We start from the raw sequence: 17,173 nt of genomic DNA on the forward strand, positions 1-17,173 counted from the left end.
CATACGGATGCCGTTTGAATATTAACTCTACCAGTGAAGTGTTCCAAAGAACTATGGAACAGCTCTTTGCAGGTTTTCCATGTTCAGTGATCGTAGATAACATCGTTGTTGGGGGCCGCAACACTACAGAACATGATGTCAACTTAGAAAAGGTGCTCAAGCTAGCGAGAGAAATAAATCTTAGACTGAATCCAACTAAATGCAGATTTCGCCCAAATGAAGTCTGCTATGTCGGTCACATCTTTACGAGCAAAGGCCACAAGGCTGACCCCGCTGCGACTGCTGCTATCACCAACATGACACAGATGTTGCCTCACTACAACGCTTTCTTGGCATGGTGAACTAACTCTCTAAGTACATTCAAAATTTTAGTGACATGGGGTATGGTAAATGGCGTATACTTATATAGCGCTTTACAGTGCCTAGGATAGCACAAGGGTTACAAAATACATAAATCAAAATAAATAAATAAAAAAAGAGCTGTTTATGGTAAATGATGTATACTTGTATAGTGCTTTCTCTACCTTCTTCAAAGCGCTTTACAGTCACAAACCCATTCACATATTCACACACACATTTAGACACCTAACCCAAACACTGGAGCCAACCTCCCACCAACCTAAAGACTGTTAGTTTGTATTGTTCTGTCACAAGCAATGTTTCATTTAACCCTTGTACTATCCTAGGCACTTTAACATTGGGAGGTGGGTCATCTAGACCCACTAGACAGTGCTCTGAACCTTTTTTTCTCCAATGATTTGTGATCTTCACTGGTGTCCATGGATTACATGAAATCTTTCCACCTTTATCCACCTTTGTCGTGGTAGGGAGAACACGTCAATGGAAGGGTGGGGTCAAGTGTTTTGAACATAAATGTTTGTTGAGAGCTAAAACATGTTAATGTTTGTTTTCTGCTAAATACACTGACCAAAAATATAAACGCAACACTTTTGTTATTGCTCCCATTTTTTATGGTATGAACTCAAAGATGTGAAACATTTTCCACATACACAAAATAAGCAGTTCTCTGAAATATTGTTCACAAATCTGTCTAAATCTGTGATAGTGAGCACTTCTCCTTTGCCAAGACAATCCATCCCACCTCACACGTGTGCCATATCAAGATGCTGATTGAACAGCATGATTATTACACAGGTGTGCCTTAGACTGCGTTTGTGTGATGGGTCTTGTGTGGCCGTCAAAGGGTTTGTGTGGCGCATCCTAAGTTTTTGACGCTTCTTGAATTTGTGTGGTACTCTGTGAGAGCTACCACTTTGTATATGTGCTCCACTTTGGATAAATACTTTGGAAAGAAGTTTTATCTTGGGCAGGGGGATGTTATGGCTGTGGCCGTATTTGGTTTTGTTCATTCTGTTTGTTCTGGGTTTTTTTTTTTTTTTTTTGTATCAGAGTGGGACTTTTGTGTTTTTGTGGAAGTTTGTATGTATGTGTGTCTGATTATATTTCAGGTGTTGTGCTGGAAAGGGTGTGGCCTTCATTTGGACCCAAGCTGATGGAGGCAGCCTTCAAAAGCACCTTGTGGACCTCCAGCCTGTGAGAAGGGAGCTTGGCTGCGACGGTCTCCACTGCAGCTTGGCACGCTTCTCCATTTTACTTTTTAATTCTTTGTGTTTTGTGTTTAGGCCAACTCTGTAGTTTTGCTTTGTCTAATTTGTTAAAGTGAAGTTGTAGAGGTGAACTGCCATTGTTTTCTCCTGGTTATGTTAGTCCAGGGAGGTCAATGTTTGTATTTGTTTTCCCTTTTCTTTGGGTTCAGGTAAGATGGTTATCTGGGCTTAGATAGATGGAGTTTTGTTTATTTTGGCCTTGGTTCACCTTGAAGCCTTTCAGCTTCACCTTAAGTTATTGTTGTTTGTTATTTATTAATTTGTAAATACATTTGTTGTATTTGTATGGAGACATTCGTTTCGTGTTGTTCATTTAAATTTGTTGTCCAAAACAATTTACTTTTTATGTTATGCCCCTTCAATTACCCCTAGACTTAAAAAAGGGGTGTAACAGTCATCAATGTACATTATGGACTTATTACTGCAGGAGGGGAAAGTCTGGCTCTCCTTGATCTTTAAATGACTCTGATTCAACATAGTCAGCACTAGCATGATTTCAACAACATAACTTTGCAATAATTCTGCTCAGTTCTGTGCAAGTTACTTGGCTGTAAAATCCATTTTATCTTGTTTTATTGGTGCTGCTTTGTCACCGGAGCACACGCACAGGAGCTTGGTGACTGATTTAAACACCACTAGATGGATGTCAGTAATGTCTTTTTATTGGGTCACAACATAAATTTGTTCCTTTAGTTTCAAGTAAAGTAAAATCATGTCCAGCCTGAAAGTGCAATCTTTGTCGCTAAAACTTCCTGTTGTTTTGATCTTGCCTGCTGTGCTGAACACGCACATCTAGGAGTGCATCAGCATGCACCCGCCCACTCAACTCCCTAGCTAATCATGATCTCGAATTGGACTCTCACCCCTCTCCCCACGTCACACAGAAGATAGTCTCGCTGTGAAGCGCTTGAGAGGAAAAAAAGAAGAAGCGCTCCAGGCTGATGCTAATGCGCTACATACGTTACACTAAGTAACTAGAACTGCAATGTAGTGGGGTTAAAAGTAGTTAGTTAGATTACTCCCTTACCTAACTTCAAACACTGTTTGTAACGCTGTTATACCTAAACGGCGTTACTCCCAACACTGACCAGGAGTTGAATGAAGACCCCCCCAAGCGCCTCAAGTCTCTGGAAGCTGTGGAAGTGTCTTGGCTGACACGTCGCTGCAGCATTGCGTGGCAGTCAGGAACTGTACTACTGGGCTGGCAGAAAGGGGGGGGGGGGGGTGTTTCCCCTTTTCAAGAAGGGGGACTGGAAGGTGTTTCAACTACTAGGGCTCAGCCTCCCTGGGAAAGTCTATGCCAGGGTACTGGCAGGGAAAGTTCGCCCGATAGTCGAACCTCAGATCCAGGAACAAAAGGGTGGTTTTCGTCCTGGTTGTGGAACAGTGGACCAGCTTTACACCCTTCTTAACCCTTGTGCTATTTTAGATGACCCCACCCTTACTTTGACATGTTCTCCCTACCATGACAAAGGTGGATAAAGGTGGAAAGATTTCATGTAATCATGGACATCCAGTCTATATGTGCTTTGTGGATTTGGTGAAGGCGTTTGAATGGCCTCCCTACAGTTTCTTGTGGAGGATGCTCTGGGAGTATGGGGTCCGGGGAGCCTCACTGATGGCTTTTCGGTCTCTGTATGACCTAAAAAGGATCTTGGTTTGCATAGTCGGCAGTAAGTCAGACCCGTTCCCAGTGCGTGTTGGACTCCAGCGGGGCTGCCCTTCATCACAAGTTCTGTTCATAATCTTTATGGACATAATTTTAGGTGCAGCCAGGGGCCAGAGGGGGTCTGGTTTGGGGACCACGGGATTTCCTCTCTGCTCTTTGAAGATGATATTGTCCTGTTGGCTCAATCAAGCCAGGGACACTGCTAGGTCTGAAGGCCCGTACACACCGGGACGAATATTCGCCAGGCGTTATTCGCCAGCGTTTTTCGCCACGTTTTTTGTGTTCACACCCAGGCGATTTTCACTGACGATGAGCCGAGTGAACATGCAATTTCATTCCCTGACATTAGATGGCGCTTAATGTAAACAGAAATACTCCTGTGAAGACATTTTTGCAGCTAGCAGGTGTGTTGATAACATTTGAGTGTGTGTGGACAGGCCCCGCCCTTTTTGTACTACATTTGAACCGTACCGTAATGATAAACAACCAGTAAACCTGCCTGCTCTATGCTGCTTCATGGTCTTACCTCCCCCTCTCACTATCACCCCCCCCCCCTCTCTAACAAAAGGAAAAAGGAACAAAAATGAAAAAAGAAAGAATGGAAAAAGAAAAAAATGGACGGCCGAAGATCACCTGGCGCCGAACAGTAGAAACCGAGTTGAAAGTATTTGGACACACCTGGGGAACCATCATCACCCTGGCCCGCGACCGTCAGAAGTGGAATGATTTCGTTGCTGCCCTAAGCGTCTCAAGGCGTAAAAGGCAGTAAGAACCAAATTGCGTGAATGAATGAAATATCTCGCACTAGTTGGCAAGTAGGCATAAGTATGCGTGTGTGAACACTATCTGTATTGTGTACATGTTGACATGTGGTCATTTTTGCAGCTAAAAGGTGTATTTATAACATTTAAGTGTGTGTGTGGACAGGCCCCGCCCCTTTGAGATTTGTATTCTATCTGTACCTTACCGTAATGATAAACATCCAGTAGCTTGTTGCTTTATGCTGCTTCATGGTTTTACCCCCCTCCCCCCTCCTATGATCACCCTCCTATCCCACCCCCCTCTTTCTGACATCCCTCTCTCTTCTTCCCTTCTTTCCTTTTCCGTCCGGTCCAACACCAAAGATTTTCAAACATGGTTGAAATTAATAAAGTTTGGCCTCAATTACAAAAGGGGTTTATTCAGACATACCTTTGGTTTGTCTGAAGATTAATAACCCCTGTTGTTAAAGTAAAATATGTCCAACACAAGAGGCCCTCAGCTCTCATCTGCCTGCCCAGCTGTTGGACAGGACAAGTTTAAAAAAAAAATAATAATAATAATTTTTTACTACCTTTATTTATTTATTTCTCTTTATTTCTTTATTTTTATTTATTTATCTATTTTATCTTGTTTTATGAACTTACAATAGATTGTTAAGGTTATTCTCATTTTAATTTTCCTTATTTCAATGGTTTATTGTTTATTGCTCTTATCAATAAGTTTTCTTTTTCATTCTCATTTTTATTTCCAGTGCCTCCTCAGTTGGGACCTCTCCCTCTGGATCGGCTGCTGTTCAGTCCCTGTGGCTCTGGATGGGAACCTGCATCACTACTTAGCTGTAGTGGAGCGGGGCCTGTGATGCTGCATTTGCCTGGTAATGCGGCTGTTCACAGACAGGGAGGTTCCAATTATTAGTATTTCCAACATCTTGTGTTCATACTCAGCCTGTTTCTCATTATCTTTCCCCATCAGTTAGGGGGGTGGGAGGTGTGAAGGAAGTGGGGGGTTGTGTGTAGGTGCAGGGAGGGGGGCCCTATTTTTACATTTTATTTTAATGCTTGTTTTTATGATAGTGTAAAGCACTTTGTGTTATACTTTTATGTGAAAAGTGCTTTATAAATAAAGTTGGATTGGTTGATTGATATCTGGGTGGGTGGAGTGCTCCTGTCCCAGGTGAAGAAAATCTGGTCCAGATGCCTTCTGACCGCCTCCTGGGGAAGTGGTCTGGGCATGTTCCACTGGACGGAGGCCCTGGGAAAGTCCCAGAACACGCTGGAGAGACTGCATCTCTCGGCTGACATGGAAACGCCACAGAGGACCTGCATGAAGTGCGAGAACAGAGAGCTTAAAGTTGTTGCCTAGCCCTGGGGGTTCCAAGACACTGAAGTCCATGTTGCTCCTGCTGGTTGAGGTTGGTTCCAGTGTAAGAAAGTGGAACCGCCATCAGTGTGTGAATGTGTGTGTGCATGGGACTGTGACTGTAAAGCACTTTGGGCCTTAAATCAAGGTACAAAAGTGATAAACAAGTATCCCACAATACCAACCTCTCTCTGTGTGCATAAGTTAATTTCAGTTGGTGCGCCCTGTGAGATAAGTCTACTATGTATGAATAGACTTAAAACCTGTGAATAGCTGTGTGCAGACTATTTATTGGTGTGTGTTGATGTGTGTATGTGAGAACTAAGTCATACAGTTTACTTATGACACTCTTATGTTATGACTCTGTATTATTATTGACTACCCCCCCTTGTCCCCCCCATCTTAACCCCCCCCCCCCCCCTTTTCTTTCTTCTTCTGGTTCTCAGAGAAAACACCACGGAGGCATAAAGCAGATGCACTTTCTCCTGTACCACCGTTTGAAGTCTGTCCAGCAACTGTTATACGAAACGCAAGTAAAGGTGTTCTTCATTCAACTTTTTATTCCAAAAATTAAAATTACACAAACACATGGTCAAAAAACTATGTCGCTTCCAACTTTGTCAGGCTTTAATCTAACAACGCAGTTTCTGTGATGTGGCATTATTTAATTGGAAGCTCAAACTTTAACTAAGTAAATAATAAATATAAACAGTGAATTTGGCTCCAGCATAATTCGGCCCCCTAATTGATTGGCAGGATGACTAAGCAATTAAAAACTCAAACATAGTGAGCCAGATACTTCAAATATCCATAATACACATCTTCTTTCCTTTGTCTTTACTTTTCAGATAGTTCTTCTTCAAGCAGGCACAGTTTATTCACAGGCCTCTCTAAGCCGACTGGTCCTGGTCTTTATCCTTACTCTTTTCACCGTCCCAATGGAGTCAGTTATCATTTCCACCACTTTCCCCATAAGCCAAAAATTGCATGGGGAAGAACTGTCCACAAGGAGGACGACATCTTGAGCCATGAAATTTCTTTTGGGCCTCAGCCATTTCTGCCGTTTTTGTTGTTGTAAAAGAAATTCATGTGTCCATCTGGTTCAGAATAAATCCACAAGATACTGTATTTGTTTCCATCTTCTTCTTGAATAAAAGTCATTTTTGGTAAAGATTCCTGAATACAGGAGCTACACTACACTACAGGAGCTTTATGAACACCATCGAGAAGGGCAATGCTGTTGAAGTACCAACTGAACCGTGACGAAAAAGAAGCTGCGGGTGGTTTTTGACTGTACAGCCACTAAAAGACAGCAAGATTTACGGCAAGCTCTGTGCCTCCCCTGAGCAATCCAAGGTTGTTCCTATCAGAAGCCTCGATGATTTTTACCCACTGCAGTCAACCTGTTTGACACCATGCATGTGTAACGCCATCTCAACCAAGTAGGTTTCTGTTGGTCTCAACAGACTACAGCAAATGATTACAGTAATCCACGTCCTCAGTCTATTTTGTCTTTAGCAAACTGTTTTTGGGCTTTCTTGTGCATCATCCTTAGTAAAAACATTCTTGAAGGACGACAGCCATGCAATTCAATATAGTCTATGGTCAGAGCACTGACCACAGACTACACACTGAACCCCAGAGCATTGACAGCGCAATTTTTTTCTGTTGACAGTCATTGAAAGCCATGCTCCAGTCATATCAGACAAATTAATTTCACCCTCCACAAAAAAGACCAAATGAAAGATGGACAACAGGAGCTTTCAAGACAGGTGGGAGGCAAATTATCTGTTCGTGAAAATAAAGGACAGACCTGTTTGTCTTGTGTGCGGAGCTGAAGTGGCTGTAACGAAAGAATATATCACAGTCGTTCTCAGGCTGTCATGGGGGGCGGGAGTCACCTGGTGGGACAAGGCTGAGAAGTTGGGGGGGGACTAATTTTTGGACGTCTGAATTTTTTCGCAGCGGAACATAAACAAACCGCGCTACCGGACCGCATGCCCTACATCACTTACATTAACCTAATTCTAACCGGGACATTTGATGATGTAATTATTGTTGTCAACAGCTGTTTTAACGTCTTAGAAGAACGGTAATGCCGCCCAGACGTTGATGCATTTCGTACAAAACAAGAACCCTGAAAATGCGGCTGTTCTCCACACTTTGTGAAGTGATGGGAGCTGTGTTCCACAGCGGGGCCAGGTGGCTCTCTTGAGGAAAGGTTTGTCACACGTCTTCGAGCTCAGAGAAGAAATCTGTGTTTTTGGAGGAGTAAGATATGTATGACATTGCCAGCAAGTTTTATGATGATCAGTTTCTGATGAAACTGTCCTTTCTCATTAAAATTTTTGAAAGCTGAATTATTTAAATCTTCAGCTTCAAGGCAGAGACACACACCTCCCCCACCTGGCAGACAAGATCAGGGCATTCACTTGTAAGCTGGAGATGTGCAGCAGATGACTTGATCAAGGAAACACTGATTTATATGGTGTCAATATAGTGCCTAAAGAATTGCAAACAGTAAAACCGCGCATCAAAACCTCAAATTTGAGAATCAAAATGCATAAATTGAGAACCAAAACCTATAATTTGCAACCAAAAGCTATAACCCAAAGCACAATCATATTTCTCAGTTGCCGATTTGTTTTCTCGCCTTTCTGATATCCTGTTTTTGAGTTGCAGTTTTATTTTGAAATTGTCTTTTTGAGTTGCGCTTTCATTTTTTGCGGTTTTGATTCTAAAACCTGTCGACACTTAAAAACAGTGACATGTCAGTCAAGGAGAGGGGAGGCGGGACATCCCTACATCCAGAAGCTCATTGGCTACCGAAAAACACAAAGTCTTACGTCAACAGAGCAGTTCAGAATGTGCCGCTAAGTTTTTCATGTTTTTCAAATATTTTACTATAGTAAGCTATCAAACTTGTACTTTATGTAACCGGAGGTCGCCAGCACAGTCAAATGAGGAGCTCCACCAGTAGCTGCTAGTGAAAAAAGATGTTAGAAAGTAAGACGTTGCATGAAAAACTATCACCATTGTTCTCCCGTGTTAGCATGCTAGATAGCTCAATGCTAGCGGGGTTTCCAGCTCTTTTCATGACTTTTCTGGATTAAACAAAGTCGATTTTTTACGACAGTGTCAGGATCGGTCATGTAAACCTGGGAATAATTGCCCTTGAATTGTCACTAGGATTAATCAAATATTTTATAACCTATAAGGTTTCTCAATATTTTTTACGGTTTACAGACAGAGGGAATTGAACAGAGCAACATATTGCGGTGCCATGTTTACAAAATGTATGCGTCTGCACTATGCAGACTGGCAGAATTCTGGTATGAGTGAATCAGAGCAGAGTAAATTGTAGCAGACCAGCAAAAACATGCTTTATTCCCCTTAAAATTATTCCAGTATTAAACATAATTAGAATTATTAGTTTCTTTTTAATTAGGTGCTGGTTTTAAAATAGACTATTCCTGTATGTCTGTTGTTTTCTATAAGGGCCATTGTTGTGCATGCCATAACAGCAGAGCACACAGAGCCTCTTTGAGCAGCTCTACACTGGAAAAAATGTGAATGAAGAAAAGCTTGACAACATTCAGGCTAAAGCTACTATAGTAAAATGGTCACAAGTGTCTTGCAGCTGTACTTAGCAGGATTTACAGTATCACTGATAATGGAGAGAAAATAAAGGAGCTTGTTTGTACTGATTTTGTTTCAGATGGACATAAATAATTTCTTTAACTAGATGTACCAAAAGACTGAAATTTTTTTATCCTTTGACTGTAAGAAAACTAAACAATGATAAAAGCTGCTCCTATGGGCAGAAAGGAGAAGTATGTGATGGTGGGTTAGATGGTGTTTTGTTTCTTTTTATGTTAAAAGTTTGAAAAAAAACTTTTTTTTTGAATGCCTATTTAGTTTACAGCCTGTTGCTTTTAATATCACTTGGGCTAAAAGACATTTTGGATTTTAGTTGAACATTTGGAGATCTTTGACAACAGTAAAGAAATCGATTCTATTCTATCTATCATGGTGCCTCTGTCAGCTTTCCTCCCCCTCCCCTCTCTGCTTGGCTCCTGATGATTCCCAGCTGTTTCCACTCACCTCATCACTGACCAAACCTACTTAAGGAGATCCAGAACCAGCATTCATCACCAGTTTGTTGCCCCTGATGGTGCATAACCTGGTTTCTCGTCTAGTTTAGTCCAAGTGTTCATGTTCACGTCTAACTTTTGTATTGCCTCGCCTTCAGGACATTCTGACCATGAGTGGACACCTGAGTCACCGGATTACCTGAGCCACAGAACCTCTCGGAACACCAAGAACCTCCAGCCTCGCCACGAGCCATAACTACCTCAAGCTACTTCCAACAACTTCACCCGCTGCTCTCCAGCCTCCAGCCATATCAAGATCTCAAGCAACCCCGAATATCATTAAAACTTGACTTACCAACTTACTCACCTTGTGTTTTCGTTCCAGGTTCCAGCGCCTGGGTCTGCCTCGCCTAGCTTGCGATGCACTATCCTACCACTGACTGATATCCAATAAAAATATAATTTCAAATTAAAAATGTTTCAATTCTTACAAATAGTTTAGTCACTCTATTCTTCCTAACACAAAGTTAATATCAAACAGCTGTGAGGATGGAGAGAAAGACAAGAAGATAAAAAGAATCAGGACAGATGGAGGAAAGAAACAGGCTGGTCTGATGGTGGACGTTCAGGGCAAAGCCAGTTCATTCCAGGTCAGTCATTTTTAAATAGTATCCTTAATTTAAAAAAAAACATGCATTAGCAAGAAGTTTAATTTATTTAAAACATGAAATAATTTTTGCTTGGCCTTATGATTTAGTGGAAAAGAACACAGACAAGAGGTGAAGGAGACAGACATGAGATTGGTGATGGATCTGATAGAAAAGAGAGCAGAGATGACTTCAGATAGGATTTCGGAAGTGTTGTCTCATGAAAAGTTATAAAAATATCAGCAAGAAATGTGAGGAGTGTACTGTTCTCATTTTGTGAGAATGTAACATTAACATTCAACTTACTGGGGAGCAGAGAGTCCAGCCCTCCCCCCAAACACACGCGCGCACGCGCACTCTCTCTCACACACACACACCGGACACACATACAGTGTGCTGTACAATCTGTTCGTGTCATCAACTGGAACTGGATCACGGATCCACTTAAGTTCTCCTGGATGAATTTGGTCTCCGCCGAAATGACTTTTCCCAAATGTTGCTGCGTTTTGCAGCTCCTTTGGTGTCCTAAAGGGGGCACGGCTGAGCACGCAGAGTCTCCTGCGGCTCCTCTTCCTTAGATCGTCATTTTAAACATCTGCGCTGAGACTCTCATCTTCCTCCTCTTCCTCTGATGGACAGCGTCTCCTGCGCTGGATTTCTTGTTTTTGATCTCCGTTACGTCAGTCTGTTGGCGCTTGGAGGTTTATCAGCCGCTGATTGGCTCAGATTTTCCCCTGCGTGCTTCTCTGCGGTAAGGTGAGCAGGTGTGCAGGCGCGTGACCGTGATCAACATTAGCTGATGGAAAATTTGATTCTGATGTAGCAGATGTCCGTCTTCTGGAGCAGCAGATCTGAGGTTGCTGGTGGCTTTTCGTTTGCTCTTGTTGCAGATGTTCAGCAATGAAAAATCTAATGTTTCCAAAGCTGCAGATGTTTCTAGAGCTGCAAACATTTCTGGACGTTAGAATGATTATTTCTGAATGTTCTGCTTTTTTCTGGAGCTGCTGATGATTCCGGAACGGCGGATGTTTAAATTAAGTGATTGTTTTATTCAGCTCTGATGTCCAGAAGAAGCCTGTGCTCTGCTAAGGTCCTCTCTGACCCTGAAAATGGTTTTTTTCTCAGGGATGTCACAGTGTCCCGGAATCATGGACCTCGCCCGTCTCTACCAGACAGAGTTTGTGCGCAGTGCCAGGGCGGTGGGCGTGCTCTGGGCCGTGTGCACGCTCTGCTTAGCCATTGTACAGGTGGTCATTCTCCTGCAGCCGTCCTGGATCGGAACTTCCGACACCCCAGTTCTCCAGGCAGCCCCCGTGCTGCCCAAAGGCACTATAGGACTGTTTGAGGTGAGAATGTCCATAACAGGTTCTTTGATGTCCTGCTTGCCGCCCACATGACCCCCCCTCCTTCCCAAATCTTTTGTTTTCAGGTGTGTATGGAGACAGAGTGGCCAATCCCAGACTGCCGAGGGGGTGTCTCAAGCCTGTCCCCTCTGCCGTGCTTCCAGTCTGTTGCAGTGCTGGTGGGGGTTTCTTTATGGGCTGTGTGGACCAGCGTCCTCTGTCTCTGTCTCTTCAGGTTCTGCAGCGCTGTCACCGTCTACAAGATTTGTGCCTGGCTGCAGCTGACGGCAGGTCTGTGCTCCCAGGACCCTGGCTCCTGAAGAGCCCAGGGGCCTCATTTTTACGGGGGTCCATATGCCTAAAAAATGGTTGCTAGCAGGTGGAAATGTGCACACCCAACATTCACACTTCTGTAAGGGAAAAAAAAAAAGATGCAATAAAGGCATGTCGACATCTTCCCTCTGCAATACAACAGTGAAACAGTAGCCGCGGTTACATGGGCAAGATGCTTTGATCGGATCAATGGTCAGATTAGAATTCAACCGTGCACATGGGCCCAGAAAACCATGAAGTGATGCAGCAGCATCAAGTACTTCTCCTCCGATGGATAGACCTAGCTCACTGGCTATCTCATTTCACTGATAAGATAGCTGCGAATTGCTTTGAGAATCTCTGCCACTCTTCCTGTAATTGACTATAATGTACTTGAAATCTACTGCAATGCAAGTGGATTTGACATCAGAAGTGTGAACAATGTGGTCGTAAAACAGTTGTCATAGGAAGATGTTGTAAATGACTTTGCTGCAACCTGCCGTAGCTGGTTTGTCAGATTGAGGAGGTGGTGTTGTAGTTTTTTAGTAATTCAAGTTGACCCTTGTGCTATCCTATGGGGTCAAGATGACCATTGACGTGTTCCCCCTACCATGACAAAGGTGGATAAAGGTGGAAAGATTTCATGGAATCCATGGACACCAGTGAAGATCACAAATCATTGAAGAAAAAAGGTTCAGAGCACTGTCTAGTGGGTCTAGATGACCCAACTCCCAATGGTAAAGTGCCTAGGATAGCACAAGGGTTACGTATTTTAATGTGCAATAGCATTATTTAAATAAAAAAATTGTGGAGACAAAGTTATTACATATTATATTTACATATACATACATATACACATATACATATTTACACTCGTTGTGAAATTTACTGTGATGCAATGGGGTGCCACCAAAATCCTTGCCTCTGGCTTCAAATCGGCCAGGATTACTGTTAGACAGATGATTAACTATCAGTAAATCAACTGTTTCAGTTTTCTTCAAATCGGTGATATCAGAGGCTCAGAGCTAAAAGTGTGATAAAGGAGGAACTTTGGCCCAGAAGTGCAGTAGCGAGCAGCTGTGAGGGAATGAAGACATTTCTATCTTTTTTCAAAGCGTCGCTCACATTTTGACATCCCTCCCAACTGACTTGGTCTCTGCCTCCTGCAAATATTCCTGCTACTTCTTGTCAGTTTTCCTCAGAAGGTTCTCTAGCTGAAGCTTTTCGCACTCTTCCTCTTTGTTACGTCCCTGATCCGGGAGAAAGTGAAAAATGGTTATCAAAGAATTTTGAAACGGGGAGGGTAAGCAGCATGGCCCTTTATCAGTTGGAGAAATACACAAAACAAAGACCAACATCACCCTTGTGCTATCCTAGGCACTTTAACGTTGGGAGTTGGGTCATCTAGACCCACTAGACAGTGCTCTGAACCTTTTTTCTTCAATGATTTGTGATCTTCACTGGTGTCCATGGATTCCATGAAATTTTTCCACCTTTATCCACCTTTGTCATGGTAGGGAGAACACGTCAATGGAAGGGGGGGGGGTCATCTAAGATAGCACAAGGGTTAATACACAAATGACTCTTGTGTCATTTGTGTAATCTTCAAATTGCTGCCCCCCCCCCCCCCCCCCCCCCCCCCCCCCCCCCCCGCCACGGTGTTGCGGATGTCTCTGAGCTGCTGTGTTTTCACATGGAACACCCGGTGGGATTCTGGGCAAGCAGTAACAACAGTGGTAAAGAGCAGTCTCAGGGCTTTAACCCTTGTGCCATCTTAGATTACCCTCCCCCCTTACATTGACATGTTCTGTGGAAAGATTTCATGTAATCCATGGACACCAGTGAAGATCACAAATCATTGAAGAACAATGGTTCAGAGCTCTGTCTAGTGCAGGGGTGAGCAATTCCAGGCCTCGAGGGCCGGTGTGTCTGCATGATTTCCAGATAGTCTTGCCCTACTCATGGCTGATTACCTGGTTCAGGTGTGTCCAGCCAATTAGAACATGCCAGAGCAGGGTATGCTGGAAAACATGCAGGAATGCGGCCCTCAGTGCCCACCTCTGGTCTAGTGGGTCTAGATGACCCAACTCCCAATGTTAAGGCCTGTTCACACCGGGACGAATTTCGCCGGCGATTTTCGCCGACGTTTAACGCCTCGTGACTAAACAAAGGGCACCAACGAGATTGTGCACACCGACGCGAAAAAACGCCACGCGTTAAAGCGTCAAAAAATAAAAACGCCTCGGGTTCGTTTTTTTTTTTTCGACGCGTCGCGTCGAAATCTACTCGACCAATGAGAATGGCGCTTTTGCTCACGTGTCTGGAGCTTCTGAAGTTACAGTAAAACACAACTTGGGGGCGCTCAAACACAAAACTGCCTTGCTGAGCACACATACCAGCGAAGAAGATAGACGCCAAGTAGCGTCTACACAGCCGCGAAGAAATAATGACGGACATTCTAAAATATCCCCGAACCAAGCACCAGTTGGAGCTACTGGTGCTTGAAATATTCATGTTTTCTTTGTTTGATTCTGACAAGCGTGTAAATACTTGCTCTCTTCTTCTGAGTGAAAAGCGACTTTAAGAAGCGTAAAGTTGCGCAGCGCCACCTTGTGTACAGGAGTATTTCTGTTTTACATTAAGCGCCATCTAATGTCAGGGAATGAAATTGCGTGTTCACTCCACTCATCGTCAGCGAAAATCGCCTGGGTGTGAACACAAAAAACGTGGCGAAAAACGCTGGCAAATAACGCCTGGCGAATATTCGTCCCGGTGTGTACGGGCCTTTAAAGTGCCTAGGATAGCACAAGGGTTACGAAACATTTAGGTCTCATGTTCTGCAGTGAACCGCCTCCTGCGCGTTACCTGACATCTTTTCACCTTTCTCTCGAGCCTCTTTATTGTTCTTGTGTTCTCTTGCTCAGGACTGTCTGTGTGGACACAGACAAACCACTCTTTTCTTTTGTATGTCTACAGGTTTCTGCCTGGCGCTGGCCTGTCTTTTGTTTCCAGACTCGTGGGAGAGTCCAGAGATGCGAGCTCTGTGTGGAGACTCGGTGAGGAGTTAGAACTTTGCATCCAGGTTTAATTACTCTTTCATCTCAAAAAATGTGAGAGGTTCAGGTACAACGAAACTCCCCCAGCATTACACATTTATATGTGTGTGTTACATAAAATACCACAAACCTATTATGTATACAAGACTTCAAGCCTCAAGGCTGAAACTAGGTCAAAGCGAGGTAAATGAAGTCGGCATAGAGTGACAGACAAAACCAAGCTGCCACCCATCCGGTTGAGCTCCCTCAGAGACAGTGACAATAAGACCGAACTGTTTGAGTATCTAGCAGACAAGATTGTATCCATGTGTCCCGACAAAATCGTAGTGGTGACCAAAGGACATCAGGCACTGTCGAACAAACCCATCAATTTTGACAGCCTATATCCTTGTAACCATGAAGAAGCTGACTCCAGGATTTTCACACATGCAGTTCATGCAGGCAAACAGAAGACAAAGTCTGTGTTGATCAAGGAATGCGACACAGACATCCTTGTCATAGCAGTTGGTGTCTTTGCGAGTCTTCGGGATATTGGCTTACAAATGCTTTGGATAGAATTCAGCCAGGGACAGTCCACTAGTTGGTTCCCAATTCACAACTTGGCCACGAACCTTGGCCAAGAGAAATGTAGTGGCATGCTCTTCTTCCACGCCTTTGCAGGCTGTGACGTGGTCTCAGCCTTTCGAGGTAGAGGGAAGACAACTGCATGGCAAACATGGGCAGTTTGTCCTGAAGTAAGCCCAGTGTTCAGCAAACTGAGTCTGTACCCACCTACCATAGAAGATGCAGACCTTGGCATTCTTGAGAAATTTGTTGTCACTATGTATGACAAACACAGCAAACAGTTTGTTCTTCAGAAGTAGCATACAATTTATAAACCAAACAATAGCAAATATATCAGACAGAGATGTAAAAATTCAGAAAATTCAGCTTTGGTTTGAGCACAGCAGCCATTTTCAATTCTGACTTGTCCCGCAGATTCAGCTTTAGCTTCTAAAACTAGACAAAGAAATGCTGACACCTGTTCTGGGTAAACATGTGGCCCTCCCTTCCCTCCAGGTGGGAAGCTTCTCTCTTGGAAACTGCTCGGTCCACTGGACCTTCATCTTGGCTGTGCTGGGAGTTCTGGATTGTTCCATCCTGGCCACCCTGGCTTTTGTTCTGGCTAACAGACAGGATGCACTGCTGCCACCTAATTCCCATGATGGTAAGTATTAGGAGAAGGAGGAGGAGAAGATGATGGTCTTGTTTTTATCTAAGACTATTGCTGTGTTTTTAGTGACCTCGGGTCTGCTGATGACAGCCTGAGCTTCCTGGTGAGCTTTGTCCTTCTCCTGATCCATGGAGCATCATACTTTTATCTCCTGACTTTTCCTCCATTTTACTCCCTGGGCATGTTGGTTTCTCTTCTCTTCTTACATAAAGCAGGAAGCAGCTGCGGTTAACAGGAAATACTTGACAAATGATGAAATGTGTGGGATCAGGACTTCTGATGAGCAGCATTCTGGTTTGAAGTGATTCCTACGTCTGAAAGAGTTATGACCAATCAGAATGTGGGCTCTGATGTCATGAGTCTAATTTTGTCAGTTTGTTTTTGTACTTTTTGTTGGACTATCAGAAGAGAGGCAGGAGACAACCCTGCAGATCTGTACCCTGTAAGAACGAGCACTCAGGGAAATGAAACCTTACACTGATGCCACTTTAACCAGATGGTTTTCTTGTTTTGAATGTTGGAGCTCCCCCAGATCCCTACACCTGTTTTGCCCATCTTCTGCAGATGAACTGGATCAGGTGATTCCAGGATCTGACAAATAGAACACACCTGATCCAGGTAATCAGCAGCATCTTACAGCGGGGATACATGGGATCATAGAACTCAATGTGCAAGAGCAGACCATGGTTAGAGTGGCTTTGTTTTATCGTTTTAGATATGGGTGCCATCCAAAGGTGTAAGTTAAGTTCTGCAGAAATATGAAGATCACAAAACTTGCTCATGTGGCCTGAGTGAATATAAACATCTCTGAGTTATGGTCCATTGCAGCTTATTTCATAGGAAAGATCTAAAATGTGTCTTTTCACAAATGTTATTGGACAGTGGTTTTAGTTACGTCATTTTAAAAAGTGACAAGTTTGAAGATATGAATCATAGTGTGGTGTTTGTTCTAATAAAATGCTTCTAAACATACAGATTTGTGTCAGTGAAGTCCTTCAAACGCTGGAAGTTCTCTGCGGTGTGTTTGTAAGAATGAATCCAAAGAATGTTCCTAGAATGCCTGAAAACATCAGAAATCAGAAAAGCTCTT

General features: G+C 43.4%; 1 protein-coding gene across 4 annotated transcripts; it reads left to right on the forward strand.

Moving 5' to 3' along the window:
* Nucleotides 1-10,511: 10,511 nt before the first annotated feature.
* Nucleotides 10,512-17,055, forward strand: lhfpl4b (LHFPL tetraspan subfamily member 4b). Of its 4 annotated transcripts, none has more exons than XM_011492793.4 (6): nt 10,512-10,923; nt 11,285-11,505; nt 11,589-11,793; nt 14,791-14,870; nt 15,930-16,077; nt 16,150-17,055. In XM_011492793.4, exons 2-6 carry the CDS (start codon nt 11,287-11,289, stop codon nt 16,176-16,178), a joined length of 681 nt encoding a protein of 226 aa, XP_011491095.1. In that variant the 5' UTR covers nt 10,512-10,923; nt 11,285-11,286; the 3' UTR covers nt 16,179-17,055. The 4 variants fall into 4 exon arrangements, with proteins under 4 accessions (XP_011491095.1, XP_011491094.1, XP_020555594.1 ...); XM_011492792.4 differs by having other exon boundaries at nt 10,512-10,915; XM_020699935.3 differs by having other exon boundaries at nt 10,512-10,910.
* Nucleotides 17,056-17,173: the final 118 nt, after the last annotated feature.

Source organism: Oryzias latipes, chromosome 7, assembly GCF_053564925.1.
Source record: "Oryzias latipes strain Hd-rR chromosome 7, Olatipes_Hd-rR_3.1".
NCBI classification, from domain to species: Eukaryota; Metazoa; Chordata; class Actinopteri; order Beloniformes; family Adrianichthyidae; genus Oryzias; species Oryzias latipes.

What these genes read in the sequence shown, in the direction of transcription:
- lhfpl4b (XM_011492793.4), top strand. Translation starts at nt 11,287, where the DNA reads ATGTCACAGTGTCCCGGAATCATGGACCTCGCCCGTCTCTACCAGACA. An exon ending in GCACTATAGGACTGTTTGAG is followed by an intron (nt 11,506 to 11,588) that starts GTGAGAATGTCC and finishes TTTTGTTTTCAG; the next exon opens with GTGTGTATGGAGACAGAGTG. An exon ending in GCCACCTAATTCCCATGATG is followed by an intron (nt 16,078 to 16,149) that starts GTAAGTATTAGG and finishes CTGTGTTTTTAG; the next exon opens with TGACCTCGGGTCTGCTGATG.